Source organism: Falco peregrinus, chromosome 1 (genome assembly GCF_023634155.1).
Source record: "Falco peregrinus isolate bFalPer1 chromosome 1, bFalPer1.pri, whole genome shotgun sequence".
Classification (NCBI taxonomy): domain Eukaryota; kingdom Metazoa; phylum Chordata; class Aves; order Falconiformes; family Falconidae; genus Falco; species Falco peregrinus.
This window is the reverse complement of record NC_073721.1, coordinates 43613688-43639589: the sequence shown is the minus strand read 5'-3', so window position 1 is coordinate 43639589 and position 25902 is coordinate 43613688. Positions and strand designations below refer to the sequence as shown.

The following is a 25902-nucleotide window of genomic DNA, read 5'->3' as shown; positions in this document are numbered from 1 at the left end:
TCCCACATAGTTTTGGAAGGTTAGCTTAAAATTATCAAAAGGTGCCACAATTTTAGATGCCTTGATGCTGTCTCTGGGACTAGATAAATTAATATTCCTGAAGCATCATCTTATGTGGGATGTGAAAAGCCAACAAGGGCTCATTTCCCTTCCATCTAGTGTCCTTTTTTTTTTTTTTTTTTTATACCCGCTTTGAAGGGAGAGGGGAATAATTATCTCTTGCTTTTCGGGGCAGCTAGTAATGTTACAAACTATATGGCTGCTTCAAGCCTTCATGTTTTCCTTCCGACATACAGTTACAGGTTGTGTCCATGTCCACGCTCTCAGTCTTTTTTCTGCTTTTTTCTTTTTCAGCCTTTTATGGGGGACAACTACTGTGACTCCATCAACAACCGAGCCTTCTGCAACTATGATGGTGGGGACTGCTGTGCCTCAACAGTCAAGACCAAAAAGGTAGGGATGCCCCTTTCTCTTTTCACTGGGAATTCCTTGCTGAGTGCTCCTTTGCACCTGAATTTTTTTTTTTTTTTTTTGGCTGGAATAAGAAAGGTCCAAGATCTCAGAAAGACCTTCAGTCCAGGCATCAGCTCACCATAGGCACCGAGTTCTTGTGGGTTCATTTTGAAGTTCTCTCTAGGTATACATGTGCATTTCTCATCATAACCCATCTTACACCTGTGCAAGGCAGGTTCTTAAATAAACTGGTCAGAGACATTTATTCATTCTTATTGTAAATAAACTCTGGCTTCTCTATAGGCAAAGGCTGGCTCCCTCCAAAACCCTGGGTCACGTTCATTAGCAAAGCTGCATCTACTGCTCAGGAGACCTTCACCCAGAAACACCGAGAAGGGTATATTTGCCCATCCTGATGCCCACCCTCAATGCTCAAAAGGGAAACTAAAGGTTAGGAGTCATTAGGAAAAGAACAGAGAGAAAAATGAAAGCTTCATTGTAGGTGTGTACTTTGATCTGTGAGTACCTGCATGCGTGTGTCAGTGGGACAGAGACCATAGGCATGGTTAGTGGCAGAGATTTATAAAAACGTTATTTAACAGGAGGATGCTTGGGAAAATAAACCCCACTGTTTCTTATCACACAGCAATAAGGGGATGAAATGGTAATTATGTGGAAGCAGGATCCAAACAAATGAAAGAGGGTGCTTATTCACACAGTGTCTATTTGAATGATAGGATGCATTGCCACAAAGTGTTTTTAAGAACAAAAATATATTTGAAGTCCAAAAGAGAATAAACATATCGGTGAAGGTTAGCTCTATCAGTGGCTATTAAACACTGTGATCTGGATGCAATTTGTGCCTCAGGAATATCTAAACCATTGACTGCTTGAGCCTGGGGAAGGATCCTTCCACACATCTCCCTGTTTTATGATGCTTTAACACCCATTTCTGGCCACGGTTAGGGACAGTGACTGGAGCAACGGTTTGAAGCACTACATTTCATGTGTTTCTAACCTGGATAGATTTTGAACTTGTTTCCCAAAGAAATGAAAGGAAATTTTAGCCTCTGACATGTGAGATTTTTACGTTGTCTTCAAGATTTGAGTGTAGATCTGAATGAAAATCCAGCTATGTTAAGTATTTGATGTATCTCAATAAATAACAACATTTGAGGGAGCTTGGGCTTAGCATATGACATCATCCATATCACCCATCTGAGAAAGAAGGTCCTTTCTACCGCAGCTGAGGTACCAGTCCAGTCCTTTCTAAGACAGTTTTGGCTGGAGGCTCTTTTCCTTGGTTCAGCCAAAGATCTCTTACCAGTACAGCACCGTAGGTTGTCTCTGGCCCATCTGGGAACACTGGCGAAGGGAAGTGGACAGGTCTCGGCAAGCGGAAAGAGTTTATTTCTCCATGGGGGGAAAGGTAGTTTTCCTAAATGTGCTTTTTTGGGGGCAAATTTCCCCCCATATTGCTGTGTTTCTTTGCCAGTGGCTCTGCAAGCCAATGTGCTGGGAGGGAAGCATGGGCAGGTGAGCTTCTGCTCCCCAAAGGTGGAGTAGGGCATGGGGAGCCCCTCCGGGGCTCTCTGCTGAAACAGCCACTGCAGAGACAAGCAGGGTGAGAGGCAGCAGCTTGTCTTCAGTGTCATCTTCAAGAAGAGATTGCCATCTCTGGCTGATTTTCCACCTCCTTGGGAGGAGCAGCCCAGGGGCAAGCACAGCTTGCTCACTGACCTCACAGGCCCACCAGCTGGGAGGGCAGAACTGGAAGTGCCCAGTAGCTCAGCATGGCATTGGTCTTTACAACAGCCTGCCTGGGAAATTCATCTTGCTGCCTCCAGGCTTGAGAGCAGAGGATGAAAAATCCCAAGAGGTGCCAGAGGAGTGGAAGTGAGGTGACTGGGAGGGGACTGACCCAAACCAGCCCCATCAAGACAGGAGCTAAGGGCAAAAAGCATTGGTGGGTTGGGGATGGGAAGGACAAGGGATGTGAGTGCCAAATGGAGGGGGAGAGGGAGAAGATTAAAGTTTGGGAGCAGAATTTATTGCTGGGCAGGGAGTTGAGACAGAGTGGGATCTGCACAGAGTTGTGAGCACTTACCAGCCAGGCGAGTCACGCTCAAAGTATCTGCCGCTTCGCTGCCACCCAGAAATGAAGTGACCACCCAAGAGGGGGAAAGCACTTTGTAGCCCAGTTGGTTACTGGTTTCTGTGCTAAAACTGCCTGATGCAAAGGGCAAGTGGTTCAGAGCCAGGCAGCTGGTCATGAGTCTGATGCACTTCCCCCGTGGAGAGGGAGATTTTATAGCTTTTTGGAAATAAGTCTGCTTCTACCGACTTCTCTGGGAGCTGTATCTTTGTGACTGGGGGAATTCGGTTTGCCCTGCTTTGTACTTTAGAAACACCCATCCTAGAGATCACGTAGTCTGAGGACTGACCTGTGTTGCCCATTGCTTCCTCGGCACACACTCAGCTTCTAAAAAGTTCTCCTCTCTCCCAAAACACCAACAACATCCCAGGAGCTGAACAAGGCACTCGGGAGGAGTGAGAAAACCACCTTCTCCTGGACCTTCCATGCCAAAAGCAAGAGGCTAAGTCCCAGTTTATTACATTTATAGGGTAAAGGGGGGAATAATAACCCAGCCGGCAGGGCTGCAGGGTCAAAGCCAAGGAGGCGGCAGGCACCACCTCTCTGCCTGCAAAGCGGCCGCCGACACCTACGGCAGCAGCCGTGGGGCCACAGGTCTCAGCTCTGCGAGTTATTTTCCCGTCTGAGGCCTTTGACTGAGACCAGATTTCAGGCAAGGCTGTTCAAATACAGCCCTCCCTTTGAAGAGGTTTATGAGTGGAGCGTTACAGGAGATATTCCAAAGGGAAAAACAATGAAAGGTGAGAGAAAAGGGAGCTGAATAAAAATACTCCGCATACCAAATCCTTCCAGCACAGTTTGCCACCTACTTAAAAAGGCACATTTTTAAAATACACATTGGGTGTAAAAGCCAAAAACCTGGAGGAGACACAGGGAGGGGCAAGTCCAGCTCTGTTAATTCCAATACCAGATGAGGATGTATTTTCATACGGTTGGAGAAAGAGCGAGACACATGAAAGAGACTGCTTTGCTCCTTTTCTTTCAGGGTTACATACTATGTGGCAGATGTGTCAGTCTTTTAAAGCCCCTGCAAGTTTGCCCATAAATGTCTAACATTTATGCAACACCTGTTTTTCTCCCAAAATGTCACAGGACATTTTACAAGCTTTAGATTTATCATCTTTTCACCATTGCAGCCACTGCTGAGGTGACACATGGTTCACATTTAACAGAACATAGCAACTCCTCACATTATTTTAGGAAAGGGCTGAAGATTAACATTGCATCATGTGAAGATTCAGGAGTTAACAGTCAAGTAAGAGCTGGCTTCAGGTCTTTAATGGCCACGAACTGTCAAGACAAGTTTTACTGCAATCCCACTACCCTCCCAAATGCACTTTCAGCTGCACGCAATGCTGTGAACCGGGCTGCGTGAAAGCAAAATTATTCAACCCATGTTCACTTTAATTCTGAGCCTTCTTACTTAATGTGAGATTTTGCACGCTTCTGTTTTGTTGCCCTGCAAATGCACAAGAGATTTCCATGCAGTGGTCACTTAGGCTGTGTTTTCCCTTTGCATTTGAGTATTAGCAGCAAATGACCTTGTGCATTTCTGCAGAGAGAGGGGAACAGAGCAGGGTGACTTATCTGACCAACCACTGACTAATCAGCGCTGCTGCTTAGATAGGAAATAATGAGTATTTGCCCTGCTCTGTTCACAGTCAGGCTAGAGAGCTTAAAAGAAATCATTAAAGGCCTCTTTTGAATGCTACAAATGACAACAAATAAATTCAGTCATATTCTGGGCATAAATTTGAGGCAACTGCAGTCAGCAAGCGAGAAAAAGAGACATTCATCAGCTTAATTATTTGTTGTGCGCTAATTGATCAGCGTCCCCTGGCAGCGGGCAAGCAGCCAGGGCTGGCACAGGGTGCAGTGTCCCCCAGGGAAGCGGGGACGCACATCCTGTGGCGCCTGGCGGTGCAGCCCCAGGCAGGTGGGGAGCAGGGGGCGGCGGGGTTTGCACGCGGGGCAGAGGATGGGGGGCCCTGTGTGTGACCCGGGAGCAGCTTTGAGAGACAGGAAGGCCATTGCCAGCCAACCTCCAAGGGAGGGAAAGCTTCTGTTGTGTGTCTGGAGGGGATAAAGTCTTCCGTGAAGGACAAAGCAAAATCCCATCTCCTTTTAATCTTCCTGCCCTCCTGACCCAGCACAGGTTGCCAGCTCCCTTCTGCCTGGCTGCTGTAGGAAGCTGCTTCTTGCTTTGTATCCTGCCGTAGATAAAAGAAGATACTTTTTTTTAAAAAAAAAACATTAAATACGTGACACTTGCTAAAGTGAGAAAAATAAATAACCTGGGCTTAACTGGCTGCCTCGGGGCTGGCGGCTGCCTGCGAGGAACCCCTGGGGTGTGCGGCATGGCGGGGTGGGAGGCGATAGCTGTATCCCGAGTCGTTTCAGGAAATCTCTCCAGTCGCTGTTCTCCTTCACTTCTTTTCTCTTCCCCTTCCCTTTTCCAAGTTTTCCCTGGACAAGGCTGTCTAGAAAGGCCTTGCAGAAATCAGAAATGTCTCTCTTTAGGCTCTGCTTATGTACTTTGTTCAAGTCTCAGATCGCAGATTTGCTTAGTAGAAGATCCTTCAGTCTGGTCCCTGCAGATTTCACTACACAGAATGTGCCGTTTTAAAATTCCTCTAACTTAAACCATTTGAAAGGGCAAACTTTCATCTGTCTCTCCTCTCTGCTTTTCCCTTTTGTCGCATAAAGGGTAAACCTACAGCTCCCATGAGAAAAACCTGTCTCACTCAGTTATCACTCAGGTTTTCCCTTAACCACTTTGCCCCGTAGCACTTAGAAAAGAAAAAGAAGAATCGTCCTGCCCCTTCAGCCTCTTGACATTTCTGTCCGACACCTTGGAGAGGAAAACCAGCAAGTGCCTCAGCGGAAAACAAATGAGGACTTGCGGTAGATAGAGGACCGTGTGGGATTCATCCAAAGCTTTGCTTATCTAAGAGATAGGCAAGTTATCAAAAACTCTTCAGAGACTTTATGGCCGAGAATTCAAGGCCTAAAGAAAGGAGCTTTGAACTGAGGGACTGCTGCTGGCTCCAGCAGGGATTTCCAGAGACTGTCCCTGTCTCCCCAGAAAGGAGGGTCTGCTGCACTCCTACCCCTAAGACAACAGAAATAACTACTTCTTAGCATTTTGGAGAAATAAGTGCCTTCTCCCTGCTCTCTAACTGTGACGCAAACCTGTCTTGGGGCATCTCAGACCTTGCTCCGATGGCAGAACATGGGTTTGAGGCAGTGCGTGCAATTAGCAACCTAAGTGACCACCTCGGCTGAGGAAACTCGGCTTATCCGGAAGCATTGGTGTTCCTGCCATGCTGCTGCTCCCAACGACTTGAGTGTCCCCAGCTGGGTGTGTTTGTCAGCTCTATAATTAGCTGGTGAGATAGGATGAATGGTGGGTGACACGGAGGAAGGAAGGATACAATGTGGGGTGTTGCTTCATGCCCCTGGAAGCGGCTGAGTGCCGCTGCGTGCTCCAAGTGTGCTGGTTCGTCCAGGTGTGAGGGTGAACTTGCTCACCCATGAGCTGTTGGTCCCAGCACCGGTGGCTAGCTGTTTGCTGTGTGAGGAGCCTTTTCAGTCATGGTTGGTTGGGATGGGAACTTATTTTGGGGCTCAGAGCTTGGTTTCATAATTGTTTAGGGAGGCTTTTCAGGCAGTGATAAATTAGAAGCAGTGATGGTAGCAGCACGTCGTCTGTCCTGAGAGAACGTTCTTGGCTTCAAGGGACATGGGGCTTCCCACAACATACAGCATTCCCAGGGGACGTGCTAGCAGAGGGTGTTTGCTTTGCTATCCGACCTCACTTCATTAGCAAGTGTTACAAAAACCAGCGAACAAACCTTCCCTGCTCCACCGCCAGCTATTTGGCTTCTGGGTGGTCTGGCTCCTATTAAATCTTTGGTGATTATTTAGACTAATTACATTCATGTTTGCACAATCAGTAGCACGAGGGTAGGAAGCACAGCTGATTGCTGAGCAACTGAGCTCCGTGTGGTTTGGCACATGGGCTCGCTGTCTCCGCTCAGCGGGCAGGCGGTGTTGTGGGGATCCGTGCAGGCAGGGCTTTCCCGGGGATCCCTGCTGGCTTTGGGCCATCCTTCTTCCACCAGATCTGGTGAGGCTGCTCCTGATTTACACCCGATGGAGAGAGAGAGGAGCGTCTGTTGGGTTCAGCTGAGCTACGTCTTGTTACACCACATTTGCTGGCTTTGGTGGGGGAAAGCCAGGTTTATGGCAGGGCAGTTAACAAAAATTCAAGCCTTTCAAACTCTATGTGCTGCATGGAGAGGAGGTTTCCTATGAGCTTCATCTTTGCCTTTCCCAGGCCCTCTGGAGCGGTGCCCTAGGTGTGAACCTGCATACCAGCGCCCAGAGTTAAAAGGGAGCTTGTTAATTTTGTTCTGTTATCTCAAAACAGCCCTGGTGGCCTAAATGCCGAAAACCACTGAGAAGACCCTTACAAGATGCATTTTTGTCCCACAAGGGCCTTGTCAGGGAACAAAATACTCCCCGGCATCTGAGCTGCAAGGGTCTCAGGAGGCGCGGGGCTGTGACACTCAGCACAACCTGCCACGCTTATCTCGACACGCCGCGCTCGCCCGCAGAAGCTCTGTCTGCAGTGGGGCCTTCCTATTTCCAGTTAGGCCCATCTGGGAGATTTCGCAAACACTTCAGGGCTGAAATCTAACAACAGGCTGTTTCCCAACACTTTGCAGCCCTCCTCCCCTGCTTCCCCTACTGCCTCCAACCCAGGCCCTTCCCTGGGCCTGATTCTGCCTGTCCTGGTGCTGATGTGAGACAGCTCCAAGTGTGCTGAGTGGGAGGTACAGCCCAGTCAACCTGACACAGCCCATGTGAGGGGTGAGCTCCCACCCTTTGCAGAACTCTTTCCCATCCCTCCCTGTACCTGTCTGGGATTTCTCCTGTCAACATTCCCACCAGTTCCCTACAGGCTGGCCTTTCTTAGCAGGGATCTGTCTTGGGATGTCACCAGCCTCTTCAGATAGGTGCTGCATAATGAGGATTTGTGGCCTCTCACTCATTTCTTGACCTGGCTTCTGGTTCTGCATTGCTCTGTTGTACTGTTGTCTTTGTTCCCATAGTCAGGAGCATGGTGTCAAGGACAAACGCAGCCCTGTTTCCAAGTGGGAGTTTGGATTTTATCCAAGATCTCATCACCTGGCATGGGAGAGGATGCTTAGGGCTCCCATACCTTTGTGGAGAATGGAAGTATGGGTTCATAACGCTGTGCAGCATGGGTGGTGAGTTGGTTGAGGTGTAAGTGTCCCATATCTCCTGTGCAATATGCGCCCGATGCCCGTGCTAGCCTCCTGCCTAGCACAGAACCCTACACCTGCTGCAAATGCTCCTTTAGGTTCAGAGCAGTGTATGTCATGCAGTGCATGTTCCTGGGGTGACGAACATTGGTTAGGTTGTGTCTGTTTTCTCTTGAAGATAGACAGGTCTGTGGTCCAGCGTGGTTCAGGTGTGACCCACATTCCCCTCGGTGCTATCAGTCCATGCCATGGCTCTGTTCTGGATTGTCTCCAGGAGATGTGTGTGTGTGTGACGTGTGTGTAGGTGTACGGAGCTGTGTTCTTCAGTTGTGCCTTTTTCAACCTACTTCAGTTAGTCTGGGAAGACAATATCCTGCACTACATCAAAAGACCAAGCCAGGCTCTGAGCTTAATTTTTAGCTTTTTCTCCCTGCCCTCCTACATATTAGCCAGTCTTTCTACAAGGGAAGACAGATGTAGGTGAAACACAGAACTTGGTGAGTGGAAGGAAGAAAAGCCAATTCTTTAGTACTGGCTTTACAATGGGTATATCTGGAAATTTCAGGACAGGTCATATATTCTGTTAATTAGTTGGGCTTTCACAGACCTATTTAAAAAGAAAAAAAGCAGTTAATCTTGGAGTATGTATATCTGGGCTCCACACTTAAATGGGCTATCGTTCAAAAAAGGTTCAGCATTTATTACTTCTAGCACATCCAGCAGCTTTATTCATGGCTCTGCGCTCCAGAAGGCTGCCACTGCATGCGCCCAAGGCAATAGGCGGTCCTTCTTCTAAGGAGTCTTATGGTTTCTGTGAGTTGGGTACTTGTGACAATCCTAGAAGATGCTGTTTGGGGACTAGATTCCCTAAATACCTGTGGAAGTCAGGTCCCTGGGGAATTCAGTTGTTGTAGGTGTTGTTTAAAGTGGAAACCCTGTATTACTGCTAAGCATTTGCAGAATTTTGTCTGGTCTAATGTGACTGTGAATGTGCTCATTACCCATAGAAATCTCTGCCTTTTCACATAATAGAAAACGCATCTCTGGAGCTCACTGCCATAAGAAAAAACAATTCATCTATCTGGACAATAGCACTGTAAAAATTGAATTGCATGAGAAAACTCTGTAAGGGACATAAAGTGAATAAGGCTAATCTGATCAGGAAGAAACCCTCTTACACTCAGGCTACCCACTGCTATGAAGTTCTGCTGAGCCATGAAACTGCTCTCGGGGCCATGGCTCTGTCCCAGGGAGGCTTCTGTTCTTCTGTCCATGACCACTCTTAGGAGACCAGAGGGTTTCTAGAGGACAACATGCAGCAAGACGTTTCTTTTCTAGTGGCCCCATCTCACCAGAAATTGGCCACAATATAGGAGCTCTCTGGTCTCTTACGTGCACATTTGGATCAGGTTGCTCCAGTGCTGAGCACACGCTTACAGTGACCTGTTAGAAAGCAAAGGGGAAAAGCGGGACTCAGAGAAATGGGAGGAGTGGGACTGAAGAAGGTAGATCACTGCAAGGCAGCCTCAGACTCGTGCCAGTTTGGGTTTCTAAGGCCACTGTTTCAGCACAGCCCCCGGAGTAGGTTAAGGGAACGTGAACTGGTAGTTTGGAGACACAGTTGTGCAGGGCTTCCACTCCTGGCTCTGGTGTTCCTGCCAGTGAAATGGCAGCATCGCTGGGATCTTCATGCCTGCGACACATTTTGCTGTCCCACTTACATGGACAACAGCAGAGGCCAAGTGTAGTAAGATGTCACGGCTGTTTTCAGAAACGCCAGAGTTGGCTGTGTGGTTGTCCTGTGTTCAGCGCAAAACGTGCACCCACCTTCCCCGTGAGCCTGCCTCTCCCTTGAATGCAGGGGCCACTGCGTCACCTTTGTTAGACTCTCACAGACAAACGCAGTGAATCCAGGCCAGGGAGAGGAAAGAGTCTGATCAAGACAAATGAAAGAATCAGGTTCCCAGGTCTCGCCTCCAACTAGTAGCTTCGTTGTATGACAGGGAGGATTTTTTAAGTCAAAATCATTGCCAAATGCAGATTGAACTGAATGGTTCAGGATAAAAAAATAAAAATAGGGGAAAACTCCAGACAAATGTTTTGTTTGAGCATTTTCTAAGTGAAATAAGTTTTTATTTCAAGACATAACTTTTGCTGTGAAATAGTCTTTTTCATTTGGATGTCTTGGAGAGAAAGGTCAAACCTGAACTGTGGCAGATAACCTAAACCAAAATGTTTACTGCTACACTGAACAGAAAAAGACAATTTTTTTTCATGTCTCTTTTCTTTTTGCCTTTCCAGTATTTTAATTTAGTCATTAAACAATCCCTCCTCAGCCTCCTCCCCAAACCTCATTGTTTTCAGACTTCTCTATTTCCTATCTAAGAATATTCATAACACTGTGATATGAGACTGTCCTGCTCTGGCTGGCTTCTGTTGGATCAAGTGACCATTAAGCTCCTATTGTTTTCTGCAGTTTATAAACTTTAGTTTCCAATTATTTGATTTAATTTGTTTTTAACTTGTTGGACTTTCTCTTCTCTTTGCAACCTCCGCATTTGGACAACTGTAGATCCAGATTATTCACTGGTTGGTTATTTAGCTCGTAAGTCCCCCAGGGCATGGCTTGATGAAGAGTCATCACCTTATTCTACCTGGAGGGCCAGGTCTTCTGGGAAAGAAGGCAAAAGCAAGGGGAGGAGGCTCTCTAAATCCTGATTTGGTGATGAGCGTTGGCTATTTAATGCCTCTGTCAGCATGTCCCTGCCTTAGGCTCCCCAGTTGTGAAATGAAGATCCACACCCCTCAATCCCATCCTTATGTGCGTCAGGAGAAAGGCACGTTAGAGATGGACATGCAGGGACACGTATGGAAGGTCTAGGTGGAAATGACAGCTATGTGTTCACGCACAGTGCTTGGTCCACATTCCTAGATGTGCTGTTGATGATGCCTAGGGAACAGGCAGAGCCAGGCTTCATAGCCTGGAGAAACGTGTTCATGAAAGAGAGATCAAACGTGGCAGCAAAGCCAAGGGGAGCAGCTGGAGCGCACGCGTGCAGCCCTCGCAGGGAACATTTGAACAGGTTGTGGCACTGTCTTGGAAGTTGTGTAGAGGGGAATGAAGTCATTTGCTCTGTCTGTGCAGATGGGAGAAATTCTTGGGAATTCACTTCAGGGCAAGCGAGACAGTGTCCCACTGCCCCCCCCCCTCCCCCTCCTCCCCCTTTTCTTTATGTAAACACTGTGATGCAATAGTCCAAAAATCAACTTCCACTAGCCAGGCACTGCAGGCTATTGTTTCAGCTCCTTCCTACGCTTCTCCAGAGAGATCATGGACAGATGACGGATCATGCACGCAGTCTCTCACTTGCATACCTTTGCCATTCCTCAGTGCCCATTAGCTGCATCTCTTGACCTTAAACACCACAGGTATTTAGAGAAGTCTCTGCTGGACTGCAGCTTCACTGACTTGCTACATACTGCTTGGTTCAGTTCCTGACGAAATGAAGCCAAGAACATTTATAGTTAATACACCAATGGACATAGGCAGAGCAGCAGCACCCAAGCCATAGGGCCCTACTGCAGGATGATACCCTACAGAGGGGGCATTATGGCCCAGGGGTAGGGTTCACCGAAACCCCCAAGCTGGGGGTGGGTAGGACCCAGTAGCATTTGGTGATCATTTGAGTTGGTCATGTGAGATAAGGGTTTTGTAACTTTGCTGTCATGTAGTGTTTGCAGCCTTTGGGGTAAGGATAGCTTTTCAGAAGAGGCTGGCAGTGTAATGGGATGCCAGCATCTTGGTAAGTACCCCAAAAAGCCCCAGGGTTGCCTGAGAAGTACACGTCTCCCCAGCCAGCTGTGTTCATGTGCTTGATGTGAACTCAAAAGAGTATCTCCTGACCAGTAACTACATGAGTTGAACAGGTTCTTCTTTACAGTTTTCACAGCCTTTCTTATGGACAGGTAGCTCACCTGAGTCCTTGGTGCACCACCAGCTCAACATTACAATAAATCACTGTAAAAACAGGACATAGATGAAAACTGCAGCTAATCTCTGACTATGTCACTACAGAGATCTTGTTTGTTCTCCTGGATGCTGTAGGTGTGTTCCCTCCTTCATGTCTTTGTGTCTTTGGTTTCCTTCCCCAGGTTACTCCTTTCCCTATGTCCTGTGACCTACAAGGAGAGTGTGCTTGCCGGGACCCCAACGCCCAAGAGCACAATCAGAAAGACCTCCGTGGCTTCAGTCTTGGGTAATGCCAAGTGACGTGGAATGGAGGACCACACTGCTCAAGGCAGGCTAGGAGAGACACCACATCCCTTTTGGTATAGTTTTTAACATTTAGCTGCTCAACTGGATGGCATTTCTGCACCAGGGACCCTTAGAATTCAACCAGTCTGCCTTTAATTTTTGTCCAAGGAGAACTCAAAGTAGGGGTTTATGTATTAACTATATCTTAAATAGTGATGACGAGAAACAACCAACCAAGAGTCGAGAAGACTTTCATGTATCAAAACAGCATGTTATGCCCACCTAATTTGAACAGTTCATATCTAGATGCAAGGCGAGAAACAAGCTATTTATGTACACATATTTATAGAAATAAGTAGAGAAAGAGAGAAAGAGTGAGAGATTACATTCAACGCAAAAACACTTTCCCCTCCCCAGCACTCACAACTCAGATCGTTCACGGAAGAGGCTGTGCTCTTGGAGGACTCCAAGCTGAGCCTTTTCTGATGCTGAATGCCAAGGTATTGCATGCTCGGGGCACTGAGGTTGGGGGGGGATCTCCACAGGGCTGTGCCTCTTGGCAAGTGACTTGCCAGATGCCCAGCCAGCTCGAGACATGGGATGAGTCTGCTCCTCACAGGAACGCTACTTCCAGCCAGGGAGCTCAGCAGACTGAAGTGGCCTTTCTGTACAGCTCCTCCTTCTCCCCTTGCCCTCAAAAAGCCAACAAAAAGTCCCCTTGTAGCCTACATGCAAGCTGCAGGGCTGCTGGGATGTTTCTGTGTGGAGATGGGCAGGTGGTCCCATGGTGGAGCCAGGGAGTGGGGAGTCTAAGGACTGGCATCAAGGAATGTGGATGATTGCTTCTGAGGAGCAGAAAGGGTAACTTGCGCCTGCACTTGTCATTTGAGCATGTCTGCTGCTGCTACTCCTGCTGCTATGTCCCATACAACTAGTTTCCTTACCGTGTCAGGACAGGGTGAAAAACAACCCCATGCAACCAAACAGTCTGCCTTAAAGCTTACCTACAGCCTGCCTTTCAAACCCTCTGGTCTCTTCCTCAGCATTGGGGCAAGAAAACAGGACACCAGCCAGCCAAAGGAATCTGCTTTCTCGTTTCCACCCAGCCAAGTGGTTCTCTGGACCTTCTCCACCCTCCTTTGACAGTGGTCTATATCTAACAGCCACTTCATGCTCCTGTTTTCTCAGGAGAGGGGAAGAGGAGGAGGAGGCACATGCTATGGGGAAAGGACTGCAGGAGACAGTATTAGAATTTTGGCTATATTTATCAGTATTAAGCTTCCAGGCCAGTGGGTCAGACACTTTTGATAGATCAGGAGCTTAGCTGCTTGTAATCTTCCAGAAGGAAGGGCATTAGCTGCAGCAGACCTCACAATTCTCTGTCATATAGCTCCATCCTCCTGTTTCAGCCCAGAGGGGAACATGTTGTACCAGACCCCTGGGGACTCATTTCATTGTAAGGTTCATCATGATGAGTCACTGAGATGCCCAGGACATCTACTGCTGCCACTGCTGCTACAGCCCATCCCACGGAAGTCCCAGAGAACTTTCCAGTGTGGCTTGGGCTTTCCTCCTGCTGCTTCAGGGTCCTGCTAGGAAGAACACACATTCAAGAGAGCATCCTTCCAAATGTTAAGTCTTTCTGTTCCTTGGGTCTCTCCTGACATGTACAATCTACAGGTAAAGACAGGTTGGAAAGATTATTTTCCTACTTCTGCTTGATTGAACATATAGGCGCTGGAGCAAGGCAGAAGGGTAAGGAGAGGGGTCATTTAGGTCATGCAGACAAATGTAAAAGTGGGTAGGAGAACTAGAAATGGAAAACTGACAGAGCTGTAAGGCGCAAGGAGCCAGGCTCTTGTCACCCACTGTTGGGGTTGTTTCTGTTGGAATTAACCAGAGATGAATCTTGAAAACTAACATGTAGAGGCCTGGAGAGATGATTCTCATAAGAAGGTGAGGAGCTCTGTTTTATGAAGCTCCTAGTTATTCTTGGAGAAGTCCTGGCCATGGGAGCTGTGCAGATGGCTCTACCCCACCGGGCCGGGGTGGGGTGGGGTGGTGGGGATGCGTGTAGAGGACAGGGAGGCACAGTGGGATCAGGGCTCCTTCCATGGAGTCAGTAGAACGTCCTCCAGTGTAGAGACCAGTGGCAAAACTGGGCCTGGGCAAAACTTCTGCTTTTGCCCCTTGCCATCTAATTAATAATGGAAGTAAATAACTGTGAAAAGGTTGTTTCCTTCTGGTCCCTTCATCCTCCCCTTTTCTGTTGGCAGTTTGTTCATGTGCCAACCAGCCCATCAGAAGAGTCGACAACCTCAAAAGCCTTTCAGATTGCCAGCGCATCATGTCCTCGATGCCTGAGCTATTTTGGCATGACCTCCCTGCTCCACCCCACCTGGGTTTCACCCTCGCAGGGAGCCTCAGTTCAGGTCCTGTGTGCATCCTGATGGCAGCTCAGTTTGCAAGATCCCCTTCTCAGTTACGCAGCTCTGCATGGAGGAGATTTTTCATCTGCTTTTCCCACCTAGGACATTACCCAGGAGAGGCAGGTCTGTACAAGCATTATTGCCACTTGCTGCTGTGGGCTCCCAGGAGCTCAGAGCCCACTGAGCTCCTCTGCCTAGCCACCACCAGCCTCTGCTCGCCGAGTCCGAGTCCTTCTCGCCTCAAGGGTGACAGTGGCCTCTTGCCAGCCCAGCCTCACACCTCAGCTTCACTCCTGCAGTCCAGGGGTAATCCAGTTCCCTTTCCAACAGGCAGGCTTTCCATGCTGATTATTTTTTTCTAGCTGCCATGCTGGCACTGTCCATCTCATCCAATGGAGCTGATGGAACCAAGAGCAGAAGAAGTTCTGTTCTGTGTTGTGTCAAATTCAATAGCTTTTTTTTGTTTCCATTGGGAAAAGATTGCATTGGGGCAAAGCTTTGCCCTCTGCATTTCAGGTGCTGTACCATGCACCTGGCGGATGCGCAGAGGGGAGCTGTGGGGCATGGACACCTGCTCAGCTGTTATTCCCCTGTGCTCCAACCCTGCGGCAAGGCCAGCTGGATGGCCTTGTAGCTTCTACCACTTTAAGGGCCTTGAATGTCCAGTGGAGTACCTAGGAAAGACTCTCCATGCCTGTGATGGCCATTGGGTGGGAGTGAGAGGGACATTATCCACCATCTCCACCCACCAAACTAGTGGTGTAGGACAACATCAAATAAGTTTGGGGGAACGGGAGAGGGTGCTTATGCTGATGAAATTTAGCTGCTCATGAAGTCCAGGTCACATCAGTGCCAAGATCTCTGTCACAGACAAGGAGCCAAGGCTGCACCCTACCTGGGCCACCAGCCAGCCTCTTGGCTATGGGTGGTGTCCACAGCCAGCAGGGGAGAAAGCTGGAGCAGAAAGCGGTGAACGGTGCATGGTGGGGTGGGAAACTCCTATCAGCTGCTACCCCTTTCCCTCCCCACCCTCTCACACAGGGGCTGAGCTGGTGTCCTCCTGCTTTTCTTGCATCTTCCACTGTCCCCCCCCCTAGGCTGAGAAAGGAGGATGGCACCAGAGGACTCTTGGAGTCGGGTTCCAGCTACCTCCCTTCCGGTTTTGGTTTCACTTGGTTGTAACTGTCGGTTTGTTCTAGGTTTTACCTGTGTTCAAGAAAAAGAAAAAAAAAAGGGAAAAAAAAAAAGGAGAGAAAAAAAGAAAGCCCAATAGCCAACAAAAGTTTCTTGCTGCAACTGATTCAAGTGGGGAAAAAAATAACAAGTAAAGCTTTACAGAGAGGAAGAAAAGAGAAAAAAAAAAAAGAAAAAAAAAAAGAAAGGAGAAAAGAAAACCCGCATAATCCAAATTCAAGAAGAGCAAAGCCTATTTTTGTGTGTTCAAAAAGAAAACACTGATTCTGCCAGCTGAGTAGAGAGCTAGATACTTAATTGTAGATTTCCCTAGAAGTACCGTGAGGTTTTATAACATTGTCTGGTTTTGTTTTCCTTGTGCTTTGTGATAAGTCCAGGAACTAAGGCTAAGGTATTTTTTCCCCTGGCATACTGTTGTTTGTGGGGGGAGGGGGGGGTGGAGGTTTTTGGGTTTTTTTCCAGATTATTTTTTTAATTGTGTGTTTGTGCTTATTTTTACGTTATCCAACTGTACATACGCATTTAACCAGTATTTCACTGTGCTCTAATTACTGCACTCAGAAGCACTGCACAGTCTGAATCCCGAAGAGCTGCGAGACTGGGAGTGAGAGGGGGAAGGAGAAAGCTGCTACATGAGCAGACAGGTGATTCCCATCAGTGGGAAGTGGGGTGCCGACCATCCCCTTCCCACACTCCAGCCCATTATTTCCATTCAAGGCCAAGCTAGAAGACAGGAGGGTATAGGATTAAGCCAGCCGACGCTGGGATGCTCGAAGGGTTTTCAGAGCTGGTGATCTGGCTGTTGAACTTTTCTGGATGCCATGGAAATTCCCAGCCTTTGGGCAGTGGTTTGCCCTTGCCTGCCCAATCCCTGGATGCCCCAGTGAGAGTTAATGGGCAGGTTTGTAATCACTGGGAGAGGACCATATACCAGGCTTAGATACACTCTTGGTATCTTTGTGGTTGTGGGCCCCATTTTGGTCTCAGTGGTGCAACTGAGCTGATCTGTCTTGCGTTTCTTCCATGTCATGTCATCCCATCCTCTGGGGAAAGCCACCTCCCTGCCGGGGACACAGGATCACCCCTGCCTCCAGCTGACCGCATGTGTTGGGCACACAGGAGCCCTGGGGACAGTCCCCTTGCCACTGGAGGACCTTGACCACTGAGTTAAGTGGGAGTGTGACCAAAACATCAGCAGGAGCAGGTCCAGGTGGCCCAGGATGTATTTCTTTGGAGCTACGGTCAATTTGGGTGACAGGGATTTGGTGCTGGGCTGCTCCTGCCACCTGGGGAACCGGTGTTCCAAACCCTGGTCATTTCAGCGGGAGCAAAGTGAGGCTTGACGTTTTGTTTCTGTCTTAGTTTGGCAAACTGAATTTTCCCCTTTCCACCTGATCTACATATCCAAGATTCATCAAGAGTAATAACTGCTTCATCTGAGGCCAGAAATAAGAGCTTGGGTTGGCTTCAGGTGTCAGATGAAGAGTCTTGGTGCTACTTGTTGGTGGCATTAGTCCTGTTAGGTCAAGATACGGAGCTAATGAGTCCAAGCTGTCTTTGGTTCCCATTTTGGTTTGGTTTAGTCTTTTGGTTTTCCCTTCATTTGGTGAGGCCACAATTCAGCCACCAGTTTCCATCTTCTGAGTGCAAAGAACCAGGGCTTTAACGAAACATTTCACCAGCAATTAAAGAGGGAATTGGAACCATTGCGGAGTTTGCATTGTACGGCCTCTGTAATTACTTACCTGTCTGCAGATGATCGGCTGAATTTTGCTCCCATCAAGTCAACAGAGGGTTTTGTTGTTGTTGTTGACTTCACTGGGAGCAGGATTGAGCCATACTATATATATAAATATATATATAAATATATATATGATATATATATAATATTATATGTGTAATATTATATATATATATCAGTGTAATATTTACAAATAAAACTGTGATCTCGTCTAGAGAAAAATGTATTCATATTACCAACTGCTCTTCCATATTTATGTATCATATTGTATCTTTTTATTATTGTTATAATTATTATGATTATTAGGGTTATTATTATTATTATTATTATGGAATCTTTCTTGGCACCTTTTGGAAGCCACGTCAACCAATACTCCAATGAAGTGCTGAGGATCTATTTTCACAAAAATTCTACTGGTCTACTGTATAAAAGAGAAAAGAAAAAAAAAAAAAAAGAAACAAGCAAAATACAGTTCAACCCTTAATTCTGTACCTCACGCCTGTACGTTTGCTGCTCCAATTTCGGGTTTTATTTTGCGTTCGTTTGTTTTTAACGGATCTAATTTAAGTCTCCAAGCAATATATAAAGATGTAAATAGTAAAGCTTATTTATTAAGATTGTCATCTTTTTTAATTTATATTTACACAATTGTTCATCTAATTTATTTTTTTTTTCAATACAGTTTTTAACAGTTGACCTTTTTTTGGTTCATGATGTTTTTTAAATCATTTTCACAGAATTTCTTTATACAGGTTTTTCTCTTTCTTTTAATAAGCAACAACTTCCTCTGGTCTTTCAAAAACAGGTCATGTTTCACTCAAAAAAAAGTTACGTCAGATTCATCAGAAATATTTTGCCATTGTTGATTCCTATACCCTAAAGTTCTATATTATATAAATATATAATACCTTGTATGCTTAAATATTTAACTATGTGATTTTGTATATATCTTCATACACATGCTCACACACATATGAGGGTTAATGTCCCCAGATGTTGGGAGAACAGAGAATCGGAAACACAAACAATATAAGCTTGTATTAAAGAGTTCTGAACTGGACCGCTTGCTCTTGCCACGTCTCCTTTGCTTTCAGTTGAGCCAGCCCCAAGCATCAACAGGTACCTCGGGGAGGTGGTGAGTGTGGCTGTGGCTCCCACATCTGGCTGCACAGCTGCATGGGCCACCCTGTCCACAGCTCCCGCTGAGGTCCAGCACTTTGGTTTTGGGCAGGGGTTTTGAAAACCGTGGTGTTCCGATGCGTCCTGATGGGAGAGGGTGCAGCAGGTGGAGGGAAGCAGTGCCAGCCAGAGCAGCGTGTCAGCCCAAGAGCCCATTTCACCTCCAGTGGGTTTGGTTCTGCCAAGGTGGCTCAGGTCCTGCTTCACCTGGGGGTGCCTGGTGTAGGTTTTGGTGTGAGATGCTTGAAAATGTAAAGGTTGGATGCTTTTAATTTTACAAAGAACTTTTTTTTTTCTTTTTTAAGTTGTCCATGGTCTCTGCTCACCCCCACATCACATGCAGAAAGAACATGGTCATCCAGAAAATGAGTCCCAGTGGGAATTTTCCTTGACTTATGGGTATTACCTAGGAAGGAAGGAAGGCTGCAAGCTATGTGCAGCTACAGATCCAAACATCCCAATGCACAAAGCCTTTGGACACACAAGAAAACATACAGATAAAGATAAGGCAGTCTCCAGTGGTCACTAGATAGCTGGGCTTGCAGTCCCCCCACGCCAGACCACAGCCTTGTAAGGTATGCGCAGAGTGCACACGCACGGCTGGTGCTGATAAAGCCACACAGAGAGACACACAGACACGGACACAGACACAGACTCTCTCTCTCAGCCAGTCCTGGTCCTGGCCCCTCCTCAGAGCTGGCTCACCTGCAATGAAGGTGCAAGTCTTTCTGTGAGGCTCTGCAACCCAGAGACAGCGGTTCGGTCGGTGCAGTGGTGGACACATCTCAGTTGCACGCCCACAGGCAGGCAGAGGTCCAAGAAGACTGGGGTGAACTCCAACCACAGAGCTGTTGGTTGTTGCCAGTGTGTGAAATAGCCTGAATTGGACTAAGAAGCTTTCGGTCCTTCAACACCAAAAGTGTGGCTTTTCGCTGCTACGTCAGGTGGCTGTGGAGAGGAGGGTGGGCTGGAGGAGCTGCAGCTCCAGCAGAGCCTGCAGCGGCCCAGGGCTCAACCCTGCACATCTCAGGCAGCCCACCTGCCCCCAGCCAAGGGCAGCTTCCCTGGGCAGTGATGTTAACTATCATTAATGGGCACGTCCTTTGGCCCTGTTATGGCCCACCAACTCTGCAGATTCTTCCTCCCTTGAAGGCTTTGCCTCCCCTTGCTCCCAGCCACACTGGTCCTGCCACGTTGCCCCGCTTTGCCAATGGTACCCCCGCACCGTTACCGCTCTAGCAGGACCCCTACACCAGGGCCATGGTGTGGGACCCAGCTCAGACCCTGCTGTGGCAGGCAAGGAAGGGACTTTATGCTGCTGTACTGAGAATATGTATTGATTCAGCTTGCAAACCTGAACTGATTCAGCATCAACATCTCCAGACCTTGAGGATGAGCATGCAGTCAGGATAGGTACCATTTAACCCTGGCAGTTACTGACCTCCGATCCTAAAGAGAGCATTTCTAACCCAGTTAACTCCCAAACTCATTGATGATTTAACTCCCCAGGAAAGCCCCGGTAAGACGCAGAGGCTGGGAGCATAAGCAGAGGACAAGGAGGGGTTGCATGGGGGAAGGAGTGTTAAACGCCAGCTATGCTTATATTACACATTTCCCTTTGCAGCTGCTTTAGGCAGCGCTGGGCTACAGTGCCAGCTAGCTCTGCTTGCCATCCTGACATAGTTACAGTACTGGCTGCTACCACCTTGGCCCTTATAAAGCTGTGGCAGTAATACCATAGTGCATAAACAGCCTGTGGACTGAACCATAAATGAATTCCATACCACTCAATCTATGGGACATTTGGGGGCAATAGATTGGGATGAGAATAAATTAATTGTTGTTGGTTTTTTTTACACTAGCATAAATGAGTCAGTAAAAAAATGTTTTGCATTTTATGCAATATGTTGAGCAGGGGGAGAGAGAGACAAAAAGAGCATGAGTAAGAGCACATCTCGCTTTCTATACCATCCTTGTCTATGGTCAATGCATTATTAATAGGGTATAAGCAGATCACAAACAGCCCTATCAATAGAACACACTGTAGATAAAAAGGTCCATAAACAATGTATTAAATGGTTTGTGTCTATAGCAATAAACAAATCAATTGTTTCTGTGTTGAACTATCTATTAAGCATTAATAAGGACCTTAAGACGGGAGCAAGCCATAAAGGCAGTGAGCAGCGGGCAGCTCGTTGCTGCTGGGCTGCACTGGCTGCGCTGTGCTCAGCTCTGCTCCTCCCGCACCGCCACAACCACCCCAGTGCCAGCAATTGAAACGCACAGTCAAAACAACAGCTTCTCTGCCCAGTTTACATGTCTGCCTGGAAATCAATCACTAAAGAGAGGGAGAGGGAAAAAAAAAATAAAAATCAATACATGCAGCGAGCAAGGTCCTAAGCCACTGCCCTGCGAGATGGCAACAGGGCTCGGGGCCACCAGCAAACATTAAATCCAGCTGCACCCCAGCAAGGAAGGCAGCTTTCATACCTCAGCCCCGTAGCAATGACGCCAGTCACCTTGCTGTGTGGTGACCAGCCCAGGAAACCTCATGACACACTCAAAGTCACCCAGACTGGGCCACCAGCCTCTCCAAGAGACCCACGTGCTGAAGTGACTGCAAGGGACTTGTGGCAGCAGATGCGGTTCCCGTTGGCTGCTTTAAATCAAAAGGAGCTGACTGCATTAATTATATAAGAAAGCTGCGGAAATTGCTCTAAATTCATACGGCAAAGTCCTCTCCCAGCTGAAAGCCACAGCTTCTCAAACAAGTATGGCATTGGTAATTGTGGTAATGGGAAAATGAAGCTGTTAGCAACTTTGAACAATTTGGAAAAAAAGACACAGGCTTAAAAAAAGCTTCCACAGAAAGACCGGAATATAAAGGAAACTACACACATAACAGAAAACTACTTTCCATGCAAGCAAGGGCATCTGAAGAGTGAATCACCAGTCAGGTGTGTACGCTGGCAGGTGCGTGCCCATATGCTCTCCTGCTTACACACACACACAGAGGCACACAAACCCAGCAAACAGTTTCTGGCCCAGCACTGTCGTTCCCTGGGCTTGTTCAGCCTGCTTCCTCACCTTTCCAATTTTGAAGGCACACACCTGGGAGGTGAAGAAAACTGAGCAGCTCCCAGACCAGCATTCTGCTTTTTGCTGCTCATTAACTACCACAGCACTGCGATGGCCCCAAATTTCCCCTCTGCCCTGAATTTGAATAACCACTGCCCACATCATTCAAATCAACAACTGGCCGAAGTTCACTGATAAAATGTAGCCAAAGGGCCAGCGTCTCAAATCTGTTTTAAGTACAAGTGAGGCAACAGTGTGTCAAAATAGTTTTAAAGGTCTTGAGAATTTCTTGGCTGACTGCTCTTGGGACTGGGGAGGGTCATTAGTGGTTAAACCCAGATTTTATGAAATTATTATTTTTTTCTCAGATAAAAAGTTATTCACAACTTTCTGATTGTTTTACTTAGGATGAATGAAGAACTAGCCCAAACAGCAGCATGACCACTTCTAGCCACCCTCCTGCCCTGCTCGTAAGATATTATCTGTCAGTTTACCCATTTATAACTCACTCTCCCACTCATATACTGTTTAAAAACGCTTAAGAGCCCATATATAAGCTCACTGCTGTTCCTCTTTATAATCATCCAGCCCACAGAGATGAACCAACTAATGCTTCAGGTTTGTTGGCATTTTTGATGAAAGAGTTGAAATATGGGCATGGTCCTGGCTGAACAAAGCCCAGCTCTGTCTTTGGGCACTCACCTTGTAGCACAGATGTGCTCAAAATCATCAGGTTCTTTTCAAAATGTCACCCTAATAACATGGTCTTTCCTGAGCCCTGGCGCCTCTGTGTTTCCATAAGGCATGAAGGCTCCATGCTACAGTGGCTGCTAAATGGGCTTGGGGAGACAGGAGGGTGGGCAGGAGCAGGGGAGGGAAAGGGAATCCTTTCTAGTGCAGACTTCATTAATAGTGCAATACTCAAACTTTCCACCCAAGCATTTAAAGACTGCGGACCCGCACAGCACTATATGAATTGCCAAAGCTGAAGCACACCGTGCAAACTCCAAGTGTTCCTGAAGCCTTTGCAGCTCCTGGTGCCCTCGGAGCACAGCCTTGCTCGCCCCAGCCCAGCACTGTGAATGGCACTTGCAAGGCCAGTGTTGCCCAGGGCATGTCCCCTCACCACGGTGGGAATATGCGCTAGGGTCCCTCCTGGATTAACGTCATGGCCACCAACACTGGGGGAGGCAGACAGGCCAAGTGTGCATAAAAAAAAAAATAAAATAAAAAAAACACACAAAAAAAATCAGAAATCTTTTTTGCTTTGTGTCTCGCAGTGCACAATTAATTAATGTTAGTGATGCTCAGCTTTTGGAGAGCTAATCCCACCTCTGGCCCAAGAGGTACAATGTGCGGTTTACATCTTCCCAACAGAAAAAAACCCATGAGCTCGCAGGCCACTGAGGCACCCTTCACATCGCAGAGCATTGTCGTGATAAGCATCAGTGTTACTGCCGGGCTTTGTCCAGCCCAGCCCCACCCCCCCACCCCCCCCCCACTGGGAGGACTGGGGCTGCCCATGCTCTGGCACTCCCTTTGTTTCTTCCTCAGCCTTGCCAGAGCCTGCCTCATCCAACCAAGAATTAAAAAGGAAAAAAAAAAAAATTAAAAGAGGAAAAGCAGAAACCAAACATATAAATAAAGGAGCAAATGCAGCACTTGATTCTGGAGGCCTCTGCCGTGGGAAGAAGCTGTCCCAAAGCGGTGTGTCATCAGCAGCACAGCAACCCAAACAATCAGCCCCTCTGTGCACCGTGCCAGCTGCTGCCCGGCCTGGGACAAGGGGGGACAAGGGCGGTGGGGAACAATGGCCATGGGGACAATGGGGATTGTTCAGGGCTGCTCTGCTCCCCAGGAGGGACAGCCCACAAAGCCCTGGGAGGGGACCTGGGGCTGTCACCAGCTCTGAGCTGCCAAACAGGCAGCAGATTTAGGGTGTCCTTACGAAGGGCATGTGTCTGCTGGGATGGTCACGGAATGCTGAAAGTGGCAGAGCGTGTATTTGTTAAAAGGAGGAGTGTGAACACACCTACAGAGAAGAGTGAGCAGCCTCTGCAGAGGAACCACCTCTTGGTGCTGAGCTGGAGTTTATTGGGTGCTGGGGAGTGCATGGATGGTGCGAGTAGGGCTATGCTGTGCAGGGAGCAGCGGCCACCCTGCACTCACGCACAACTGCTCTACTGAGCCGTTACCTGCACATGCACTCACTGCAGAGGCACACAGAGGAGGTTGCTCCTTTTGACCTGAACTCATCCTAAAGCTGGTGACTCCATCCAGGGGCCACTGATGCCAGGTTCCCTGCTTCATGCTATCATGCAAATAATTTCAGCTTTGCAAATAGATGTAGGCAGTTTGTCTATCAAAACTGGAGGACGACACCTTTTTGCACCTCTCCCCACTCACTTTTCACGTTTCATGGACCCCTTGGTGCTGTCCCCACCCAGCACAGCATTGGCCCCTGGGCTGCCATAGCCTGGCCCATGGCACAGCGAAGCTGGGGTGCAGACTGGCAAGAGGAACCAGCTCCTGTGACAGCAGCAAGTTGCTTTGGAGCCAGGATCCCTTTTCCCGAAGGATTCCCAGAGGAATGGGGGTGGGGGTGGGGGGGTGTGTGTGAGTGTGCGCACACACACACGGGGCACAGGTCCACCTGCCAGCATTGCCAGGCTGTGACTACAACTGTTTATCTTGAAAGGCAGAGGGTTACATTCTCCAAAGTTTCCAGGGAGAACATACAGACCCTTCCTTTCAGCTGCGTGCTGGAGGATGTGTAACCTCGACGAATTCCTCGGTTTTGTTTGGCTTGGGTACACCGTGCCGGGTAGCATCACCAGCCAGAGGCACTTCTGGCTTTGATCTGAGAGCTAGGTGCGCTTCTCAACAGGTTAATAGTTGTCAAACTCCACAGCCTTCCTGCCCGAGAGTCTAGACTCTTCCACCTGCTCTGTACATATTAACACAGGCTTACACACAACTCCCTCTGTATACGTACCCGTATGCAACAGCCAGCCTCACCAAGGATGTGAAGTGAAGCTCTTCAGCAGCCTTCCAAGGTAAGCAGCAAGAATTAAGCCCCTGGTCTCTGCAGCAGACACAGCTGCAGCGCGGAGCCAGGGGGACAGCCAGCCTGTCCTTGTGCTGCCCCTGTTTTGTTCCCAGCAGAAGTCTGGGCTACCAGAGCTCTCCTTTCCATCACCGTCTGCAGCAGAACAGCCCCATGCTACGGGCTTTGCCCCTTCCCCTGTGGCCTGCCAAGGGAGACTACTGGGGTGGGAATCCCAGGTGCAAAAAATACCGCTGTGGAGGAGCTCACTGTATCAGGTTGGAAAAAAAAGAGCGCTGAAGGGCATCTAGCCAGCCACCCCATATTTTGGCTGGCATCTCCTATTCCTAATGCTTAGCACCACACTCATGACGGTCAGGAATCGCACGAGTAGCATTAGCCCCATCACACCTATGAGTGCCTCCAGTCCCGTCAGCGGTGTTACAGAAAACACAAGCAATTTGTCCATCGGGTCAGTCAACACCAGCCCTCACCTGCAGCGAAACCGCAGAGCTGCTCCCCATGGCAGCACACACTGCCCAGGGCTTTCAGGAGAAACGGATCATCACCGAGCAAAACCAAACAAAACCCAAATAAACCACCATGTTTGTAAAACGCAGGGAAAGGCAGGGCTGCAGGCCAAAGCCTTGAGAACACAAGATGGCTTCAGAGCACCTGGAGGTGCACACAGCACTAGCAGCAACACGCCGGCAGGCTGGGACCAGCTGGGCTCAGTGCGGCTGCTGCTGGCCCTGGCAGCCCTGCTGTGTGCCGTGTCCCACCGAGCATCCAGGGTCCTGTCCTGCGGGGCAATGGAGCTGCTGCCTGCTCCGCAGCTGCCAGGAGGGAAGGATCAGTGCCGGTCAATCTGTATCAGCGGCTCCAAAAAGAGGTTTAGGGTTTTTTTCCTCCAGCAGCGCATATGCCACGTCACGGCATATCATGGACTGAGTGGCTCGGCGTAACACCGTGCTGCCAGGACGCCTGCACATTTGCACTTCAAGGGTTTTGCTGTGTTTTGTTTTGCACAATAGCAAAGCTGAACAAATATCACTTCACCTCCTCTCACACCAGTGTCTCT

The 25902-nt window shown here is 48.2% G+C and overlaps 1 protein-coding gene and 1 long non-coding RNA gene across 2 annotated transcripts in view; one reads left to right on the top strand and one right to left on the bottom strand.

Annotated features, from left to right (window-relative positions):
- PAPPA (pappalysin 1) overlaps nucleotides 1-18578 on the top strand; it is a 184459-nt gene extending 165881 nt beyond the window's left edge. Inside the window, exons 21-22 of the mRNA XM_005231279.3 lie at nucleotides 355-453; nucleotides 12052-18578. Of these exons, the coding sequence (XP_005231336.1) occupies nucleotides 355-453; nucleotides 12052-12159 (207 nt within the window). The 3' untranslated portion in view covers nucleotides 12160-18578. The remainder of the gene's footprint in view (nucleotides 1-354; nucleotides 454-12051) is intronic.
- Nucleotides 17853-23071, bottom strand: LOC129784336 (uncharacterized). Its single transcript, XR_008746929.1, has 2 exons — nucleotides 19403-23071; nucleotides 17853-19103 (listed from the first exon to the last, which is right to left on the bottom strand). It is a non-coding gene; the product is annotated as an uncharacterized LOC129784336 (long non-coding RNA).
- Nucleotides 23072-25902: the final 2831 nt, after the last annotated feature.